Source organism: Colossoma macropomum, unplaced genomic scaffold (assembly GCF_904425465.1).
Source record: "Colossoma macropomum unplaced genomic scaffold, Colossoma_macropomum, whole genome shotgun sequence".
In the NCBI taxonomy this organism is placed as follows: Eukaryota; Metazoa; Chordata; class Actinopteri; order Characiformes; family Serrasalmidae; genus Colossoma; species Colossoma macropomum.
The window spans coordinates 14,729,827-14,739,302 of record NW_023494788.1 but is presented as its reverse complement, the minus strand read 5'-3'; the positions used below and the strand labels follow the sequence as shown (position 1 = coordinate 14,739,302).

Here is a 9,476-nt window from a genome sequence, read left to right as displayed (position 1 = left end):
CATTGTAGCTCCAGCACACAACTAAAGTAGTAACCTTCAGACACCAGACATACCTTGGCTGACCTACTACATGTTTTGAGATAAGAATTGTGTAAACATATTTTTTCAGCCAACCGTTTCTTTAAGATTGGTAAAAAAGAACCTTTTTTTTTTAATGGCTTCTTTCATTGTTCTGAAATATTCAGTCTTGTCATTGCACACGGGGAAAGGAAGTTATGAAATCCCACATAGCCCCACATGGCTGACTCAACACCACCTAGTGCGTAGGCATGTCACTGTCTCATTGTGTCTAGAACTAACAAAGAATGTGAAAAGAACGACACTTCCAACATTAGCCTTTTTTCAGTTCTTTATTAACTGATATTTACATGGTTAAAAAAAAAAAACAGCCAGTGCTACAAAATATGCAAAGCCATGTGGTTTGGCAATCAAAGGTCAAAAACAATGGTCACTTTTTGCCTTCAACCATGATGATGTGGTAGCCGAACTTTGTTTTCACTGGAGGATCCGTGTACACAGGCTTATCCATTGTGCTGACGGGTAGTGCAAACGCAGCATCCTGAAATGGTCCAACCATTGATCCACGAGTCATCCAGCCAAGGTCACCCTGCCAAAGGCAAAGCAAACCTCCTTATGCTGTATTTAGGTAGGTGCTGAAATCTGATCCCTGCCCAGACTAGATATTTATTTCACCTACATTTCAGTCTAATCAGTATAAAAATCACATTCCACCCAGATGTAAAATCCTGATTCAGGCCATGCTCAAGCATTTCAGCCAACCATGTCCGTATGCCGCAAACATGTCTGAGCACAAATGCAGTCAGGTATCAAAGAAAAATAATGAAAATAATCTGAATTTAGTATTACAGAGGGTGGGACAGAAAAAAGAGAAAAATGGAGACTGGCACCAATACAAGTAAACAAATATATACAAAAAACTTTATACCACATTGTCTGGCCTGTTGATAAATGTTATAGAATTTTAAAGTAATCACGATAAAACTCAATTAAATATTGACACAAAAATGTATTCTCACACTGGAAACCTAAATAATTTAAAAGTCCTGGTCACAAACGGTTAAAACCAGAAGGGTTTTTTCCCAACTGCTTGTTTGAAAGCCTTTTCCTACGATGAGCAACAAAGCAGGCATGATTGTGCCATCTACTGGTGAAGTACAGGCACTATGAGAGCTTCACTATAGTAAAGAGCTGTACAGCTCTATTCTTTGAGGAACACATCACTGCAAAGCAAAGTTAAGTAAATTATAAATCCCCTTATGAGTAAAAGTGGTAAAACAAATAAGGGTAAAATCATAATTAGGGTATCAAGGCTGTAGCTTGTGTTTACAAGCTATTAAATGAATGGATGTGATATAAAACACTTGCTTACTCCTTGTCTAGCTTTGTCTTCACTGTACTGTGATGCCACTTCACTGAAGCGCACCCCAGCCTTCAGTTTTTCCATAGCCTCCATGCACTTCCCATGCTTTTCACAAAGAATATGACGCACCTGGCGGATTTAGGATCAAATAACATCACATCAGTTTATGCATCAAGTTTCACTGATAAACTTTCCATTTCATAATACAATTTAACAATATTATGTAACTTACAGTATTCAAATTAATAGGTTTTACTCATTATCTGTCTATTAATATAATCTCATTAATTATTTATTTTATATATTTTAAGATAGTACTGCACTGGTGTGCAACCCAGAGCCCAATAACAGGCATGTTAAGTCAGCATAGAGTTTACCGCACAGAAAGTTGTTCTTTCCTTAATGAATTGCTGCATACACTCACGAGAAGCTGACTATAAATGAAGTCACAAGTCACTATTTAAAAAAATAACCTGGTTTATTTATAATTATTCTATTTGAATCAAAGACAAATCCATGTTTTATATATCGTAAGACAATAAAAGACAAATCAGTGTATATTAGTGCAGTTCTTTCCTTATATTCTATCTTATAAATATAATTAAAACAGACCCTACTATCACTAGCAGGTTTACTGGCTGTTCTTGTCAAACCTAATGTACAGGTTATCATATGGAACAGTTAACTTAAAGGGGAATTCCACTCATTTTTTCAAAATGTTTGCATAATTCACTCACTGAAATGTAAGTCATTTAGGGTGGTTTGATGCAAAATGCTCTACTGTAAAGCAACTCAGATTTTCTCTACAACAGAGGTGATGGGAACCAGGTGTCACAATGTCTACAATATAAATATAGCCATTTTATTTACTATTCAAAATGACCAGTGAACCTACAGGCGTCTTCTAAGTTTTTATATGTAATGTTAATAGTGGCAAAATAGTGGTTAATCAGAAAAGGGTCACGTTTTCTTTAGGTACTATTGTGCTTTACCACACCCTGCATGCACCCCTCCACCATTAACGTATATTAACCTTTTCAACTCCTTGAGACCACCGGTGGTTCCAAAACACATTTCGTCCTATTCTTGATAACTTTCATATTTCATAAGCTACATTCAGAATGTGGGTGTCTTCTTTCCAGTCAAATAGATGGGACATGTCATTTTAAACCCTTATAATAAAAGAAGCTGAACTTTTTTTTCTACTGAAAGTTGACCCACTTTTCCACAAATCTGGGCTATAAACTATAAATAGATGGTGTCTCTTCAGTGATCTGCTGTGTAAATATTATTGTTATAAAAAAAATACGAAGAGCGTCAGGCTTTCAGCAGTAAACTGTAAGCAGACAGCAATATGTGTATGATCATAAAACACATGTTCTGTTAATTTGAGGAGAACTTTTACAATAAATAAATAAATAATTACATTTATTTCATGCAGTGACTGAATAATTTGCCTTACAATTTGGTCATGTAAATTCAAATGGAAAAACCAAAATATACCCTGGTGAATAAGAGGTTTCATTAAAGGCCAAAACTTTACCCCAACATACTCATAACCATTTAACGTAATAACTCTCCGTGAGTGAGTTTTAAACACTTCACACGTCTGATTCCCATCACTTACACTGTGAACCATTCTGACTCTAGAAGTTTCTCCAAAATAGGGCACTTCACTTTAAACCACTCCGAATGACTTTATTTACATGTTAATGATTTAATTATGCAGACATCTAGAAAAGAAATGACGTTCCCATTTAAAGGCATTAAAGCAAATACCTTTACTGCTGTGCCTCCTTTCTGGGCTTTCTCCTTTTTGTCTGTGTCTCCACTGCCGGAGGCAGCGGCTCCTGCTGAAAGAGCCTACATTTAATTATCTTACGGACAATAACGTTACACCTTCCATAATCTGGAAAAAAAGAAAGTTAGCTACCCATTTGCCATATGACTGGTTAGCATCGATAGCTAACTTAGCTAACCTAGCTAACTTAGCTATCATTAACTATAGTGCATATGCTATATCATGTTGATGATATCCACTGCCCACAAAATGTGATAATTAACGTTAGTTATCTGGACATTTCTCTACGCAACTGCGTAATAGGTAAACATCAGCATTAGTTAGTTAGCATTTTGCTAAAGTTCAGAGCAGTCTTAACGTGGTTATAGCTCGCTAACAGCTATCAGTCCAAATCCACTATCAGCAGCTTAGCATATTAGCATGCAATACTAAATTGTATTTGACATGCAAAACATTGCCAGATCAAGAAAAATAATGAGTTACTGTTGACTGCTAATAATGTGATTAACACACACGACTCACCTTTTGCACCTTTTGCACCTTTGCCACCTTTTCCTTTTGGTGGCATGTTTATTAGCAGCTAGCTAGCTTTTTTGCTCTGAACCAGCACGCCTACCCACACCACCGTGGTTGCCAAGTGCTTCTCTCTAATTCCCCCTGACCTGCTGGGAGGACCAATTCCGTTTAGCCACTATTATGTTTCATGGTTCCCCAGTAAGGGATATTTGGGTTCAGCTCTTCTGTGACGTGAAAAACAATAAAAGCAGTCAGCCAGCCTAATAAAACATAACTATAAGATTCTTACAAAGAATCCACATTAAAGGGCAATTCTGCAGATTTTTCAAAATGTGTGCATAAATCAGTGGTTGTGATGTAAATAAAGTCATTCAGAGTGTTTTGACATGAAACGGTAGAGAAAGTTACCGATTCCGATTTTCTTTTCAGTGGAAATAATAAGAACCAGGGGTGACCATGTCTACAACACAAATATAGGAATTTTACTTACTATCCAAAACCAGCAGTGAACCTGCACTTGTCTTCTGAGTTTTTATATGTAATGTTTATTATGGTAAAATAGTAGTAAATTTGAAAAAAAAAAATGTTTTCTTTTGGGGACTGATTTGCTAACGCTCTGCATTATCATGATTGGCTTTTAAAAGATACATTTCAGGCCAAAACTTCATCTCAAAAATGTTGTAAAACAACGTCTGAGACATCAGTCAGTGTATCCACAGCCATTTCGTGTAATAACTTTCTCTTGGGGAGTTTTTAGAGACATTAAATGGTTTAGACGTCTGGTTCCTATCACCACCATTGTGAAGAGTTCTAACACGGCGGGTTTCGCTACAATGGAGCATTGCGAATCAAATCACTCGGAATGACTCTGTTTACATGTGATTTAATCACGCAGAATATTTGAAAAAAATGTGGAATTCCTCTTTAACATACAATACAATTTATAGAATAGTCAAGTAAAAAATCAAAATGAATACCTCACAATTCCCTTCCCTGTGACTATGCATTTAACACTAGGTATAAATAATGTCTATCTATAAACCTTTATGTCTTCTAATTTAGACAAAATGTATGTACACAACGGCTCTGTTCTCCTTTTTCCACCGCAGGACATGACAGATAAACGTAAATAATAGCTTTAAATGATACACTCGGTTATATGCCATTAGCTGATCACGGTCAGGGACAGTACAGCAAAGCTAGATGAATATTTTGGAGAGCTGCACAGTGATGGTGAGACAGCAGTTCAGAGCCCGTCCAGAGCAGCCCCTCCTCTGAGCCAATGAGAAGTCCGCTTCTTCAACCATGCCGCTGTTGCCATGGAGATAATTTGCGAAGACCAAAACAAAACGCCCACCGGAGGTAATAGTTTAGGTTAGTTCGAAAGCTAGTTGGAAAAGTAGTTAATTTTTCGTTTACAACGGTTTGAACTCGATTTAATCGTATTTGAAAGTCAGGGTTTTGTTCGTTATTCATAAATAAAGTCAACTTCAATATGTTTTAATAGTAGGTGATAACTGGGTCAGGAAATTGGCGTTAGCTATTTAGCTGTTAGCTAACCTGTGATAAAACATTAACTGACGTTTGCTATAAGTAGGTTAAGTTAAATTAACTCAGAGTCATTTTCACGACGTTGTTGTGCGTGTAATCAGGGAAGTGTTCATAAAATAGCAAAGTGGGCCTAATTTTGGCGCTAGGTAAGTATAGTTAATCAGATTGACATTACTGTCCATGGAAATACAGAGTCCAGTGGGTTAACAGACTTTTACAATTAAAAGCTAAGTAATCTTTAAGTGAGGATACATGGAAAAATATAACCAAATTCTTACACTTGGAAGTGGAGGAGCAGGTGTTGTCTTTCTAATGAGACACAAAGATACAAAGAAACTCTATGCTGTGAAAAGAATACAGGTTGACAACTCTCGAAAGACAAAGACGAAAGAGGCTGTGTCGCAAGAGGCTGAAATCCTGAGGAATCTCAGGCACCCCCATATTGTGACATGGAGCGACACTTTCTATGATCCAGCAAACGATCACATTTATATTGCTATGGATTACTGTGATGGTGGAACACTGGATGATCAGATTAAAGATAGAAAAGCAGAGGAATATTTCTCAGAACATGTCATAATGAACTGGTTCGTGCAGGTCGTCATGGCAGTCAGCTACATTCACTCTGCAAAAATTCTTCACAGAGACATTAAGACCTCCAATGTGCTCCTAACTAAGAGGGGTATGATTAAGCTGGGAGATTTTGGAATATCAAAGATAATGAATCACACTCTGGATATGGCCTCTACCTGCGTAGGAACACCCAGCTACCTCAGCCCCGAGTTGTGCCAGGACGTTCCGTACAGCACAAAATCTGACATATGGGCCCTTGGCTGCTTACTGTATGAACTTTGTGCACTCAGACCAGCTTTTTGGGCTAAAAATCTGCTGAATTTGTTTTACAAGATAATAAAAGGTGAATATAGCCCAGCACCTGAAAGGTACTCAGATAATCTTCACGCATTGATTGAGAAAATGCTGTGCTTGGTTCCTGAGAACAGACCGAGTGCCAGCAGCATCCTGGGCATGTCCTATGTGCAGGAACATCTGGGACAGTTCATTGAGTATCAAGAGACGGAACTGACAAAGGTTAACGCTGAGACCAGACCTCCGACAAGAGAAGAATGTGTCACCGAGCCCACATCTGCTGTGGAGAGTGAAGGAGCAACTTTAACCTGGAAGAACACTGTCATTCATATGGAAATGCCCACTCTGCATGAAGCACCAAGTATGGAAGAGCATGGTCAGGCACCTCTTGAAGCTGAGGATGAGACAGTCCATGCTAGAACTGAGTCTGATTATTCAGAAGACTTTGAAGAAAATGACAGTATGTCATCTGTTGAAGGTGCTTCAAGGAAGGATGCCTCCTTCAGTCCTGCGCGTGTTGTTTCTGAAGAGCTGCATGGTAAGCCATAGAGAAGTTTTGAGAGAAAACATTGTCAGATATGCACTGATAAGTTGGCTTTGCAACTGCGTTTTTCACATTGAGTTTATCATCATTATGAGCTCACATATTTCAATACCATAGTGTTACCTGTATAAACTCTGAAATTGCCAGGCTCATTACATCCCATGGTTTATTATTCAGTATCAATACTGTGCAAACTGACTACAATACAAACAAAAAGATTCTTAAATGATAGAACACTAATAAAAAATATGCTGTAAGTGACATAAGACATAAAGGATTTATTTGATGTACAATGACTGTCTTAAGTGTTGTGAAGTGATTTTGCAAACTAGTGTTAAAAGCACACACTGAAAACCTAGAAAGGTATTAGTGTGAAAGGCATCGCATTTCAATATTCCCAAAGTGGTAGTCACAATTTACACAAGCGATACTGTTTCTTAATTGGGTTTAGCCTTTAGTATTAATATAAACCAACAGAGAAAGCATGCTTATTTATATTGAAAGGCACATATAGTGGAAAACAAAATGTTCTTTGCTTTTATGGATGTAAGACTTTGATGCAGTATGTGAACATTATTAAAGTTTCTAAATATTCTGTTCACTGCCCAGTCCTTTTAGTCCATGTCACAAAAACCAACACAAATACATCTATCCACCTATTCAGCTTACAGCAGTGTAGCCCCACCCATTCTCATTATAAGGAGTGTTTCAGGCCAGACTGCTTTTTTTAACCGAGGCATAATACAGGACAGCCAGTCAGGATGTAGGTAATTTACATATATCAGTCTTAAAGGCACAGCAACAAAAACAAGCTGTTTATTTTTAAGAGATAAAAAGAGGTTGAAAAATCATATAAAAATAATTATGACTGTCTGTTTTTGGTACTTAAACCCAAACACTATAAGTGGACATTGAAGGAAAAAAGTAAAATACAAAATAAAGCATATAGGCCCTCTAGAAGGCCCATATAATGGAAAACTAAAATGCTTTTCACTAAATTGCTTTTATGGAAAAACCTACCGAAGTGATGTTATAAGCAGTGTCTCAGCCCATACTGCTTTTTATTGAGGCACAATACAGGGCAGCTAATCAGAACAGTAGCAATGTACATATATCGGTCTTAAAGACACAGTAATAAAAACAGGCTGTTTATTTTTAAGAGATAAAAGAAGTTGGGAAATAAGCCTGTAAACATGACTGTTTTGGGTACAGAAGACCATAAATGGACTTCAAATACAGGGAAAATACAGAATTTGTCCCCTTTAAGGCATGTGGAAAAGGTACGAATCCCCAAACTTTTGGGTAAACTTTAATACACTGTACTGTATGTGTTACAGCTCTCCCTGATGATGTGGACGCTGCTGAGTACCCAGATGACTTTGAGGAGGGTGAGGAGGAGGAGTTAGCTGAAGTGGTGAACTATGCTAGAAATGCCATGCAGTCCCTATCAGAAGAGGACTCCCCCAAGCTGCAGGATTCCGGTGGCCTGTCAGTTACCATGAGAACTCTGAGAGAGAAGTACATTGGTCAGTAGACATATCTTTTCTGACGTAGTATTTGTTAAGGCTTATACCATATACCATACAATTAAGATTCATATTTAATATTAGTAATGTTAAACTGTCCAAATAAAACTGCCAATATCAACCGTATAAGATTTACAAACTGTGGATACCAGCTTGCTGATATGATGGGTGAAAATATGTAGTAAGGACTGTCCTTCTCATCATTCACTTGCAGAGGATGTTGGGCCCTTACTTTATGAGGAGATCAGTGCGCACTTTCTGAATGGCCTGAAACCAGAAGACCTGCAGCCCCAGTTTCATCACACGGTAGGGACGGACCATCTGGAGACCTGCTATCTTATATTCAACATTGATCAAGAGGCTACATGTTGAGCATGCAGCATCTTAGTGACATGACAAATATTTCAATATTTTTCAGATGATAGTAGAAATTTTGTGAAATCTAGAAAAACCAGAAGGTCTTCATCTGTATATTTTATTGATGTAATATATCATATAGGATTTTGTATACATAGGAGTGGACAATATGGCAAAAATCGCCATGTAACAATACTTAAAGACATTTTCACGTTACACTTTATGTATCAGAATATTTAGTTAGTAAATAATTAGAGGTTTGATAAGTTGGAACTGACAAAAAATCTCTACTCCCACGATTAAAAATACTATTACCATCTATGTACAATTACCTTTAATTAATGTTTGCCAGTTAAACAAGACTACTCATGCTCTCTCTGTAATGAAACATGATGTTGGTCAGAGTTCTTAAGTTGCTGACGATATCAACGATATGCTTAGAAAAGTGTGTTGTGAGATAATTAATCACGATGATGATAAAATATCATCATATTGCCCACCCCTGTGTACATGCTTTAGACTCCTGGATCTTTTTGTGATGTATTTTAAGGGTTAATTTTTGGCTTAATGTGTGTGTTTTTATTAAGAGTATAGCATACATGGCTAAATATTTATTGCTGGATCTCTATCCAAAACACTACATTGCATTACCAATAGATGGCAGTGTAAAGCTAGAAAATGAAGTATACCGAAAAAAAAGAAAGAATAGGCTTTGTTTTTTGTGTGATTTTGCTGTTGTTTGTTTTTGTTCTAATTTCTTATCATGTATTTCATTTTACTGCTTTGATTACATTTCTTGGCACCATTACAGTGACTGCTGTTATTATGATGTGCAGATGATGATGATTAGTAGCGGGAATGGGGACAGAGAAAAAAGAGAAACACTACCAGAGATGGCTACAAAACGACAACTGATAACATGGAATATGTGCT

At 37.1% G+C, this 9,476-nt stretch overlaps 2 protein-coding genes across 5 annotated transcripts; one reads left to right on the top strand and one right to left on the bottom strand.

The window, feature by feature from the left end:
• Nucleotides 1-336: 336 nt before the first annotated feature.
• On the bottom strand, nucleotides 337-3,828 carry pin4 (protein (peptidylprolyl cis/trans isomerase) NIMA-interacting, 4 (parvulin)). 4 transcript variants are annotated; one of them, XM_036568563.1, is made up of 4 exons: nucleotides 3,714-3,828; nucleotides 3,161-3,234; nucleotides 1,391-1,510; nucleotides 337-607 (listed from the first exon to the last, which is right to left on the bottom strand). In XM_036568563.1, the coding sequence occupies exons 1-4, from the start codon at nucleotides 3,748-3,750 to the stop codon at nucleotides 449-451; spliced, it is 390 nt and encodes a 129-aa protein (XP_036424456.1). In that variant the 5' UTR covers nucleotides 3,751-3,828; the 3' UTR covers nucleotides 337-448. The 4 variants fall into 4 exon arrangements, with proteins under 4 accessions (XP_036424456.1, XP_036424457.1, XP_036424455.1 ...); XM_036568564.1 differs by having other exon boundaries at nucleotides 3,161-3,231; XM_036568562.1 differs by having other exon boundaries at nucleotides 3,161-3,231; nucleotides 3,705-3,827.
• Nucleotides 3,829-5,035: 1,207 nt separating this feature from the next.
• nek12 (NIMA-related kinase 12) lies at nucleotides 5,036-8,633 on the top strand. The gene is made up of 3 exons (XM_036567825.1): nucleotides 5,036-6,654; nucleotides 7,998-8,186; nucleotides 8,401-8,633. The coding sequence occupies exons 1-3, from the start codon at nucleotides 5,502-5,504 to the stop codon at nucleotides 8,556-8,558; spliced, it is 1,500 nt and encodes a 499-aa protein (XP_036423718.1). The 5' UTR covers nucleotides 5,036-5,501; the 3' UTR covers nucleotides 8,559-8,633.
• The last annotated feature ends 843 nt before the right edge of the window (nucleotides 8,634-9,476 follow it).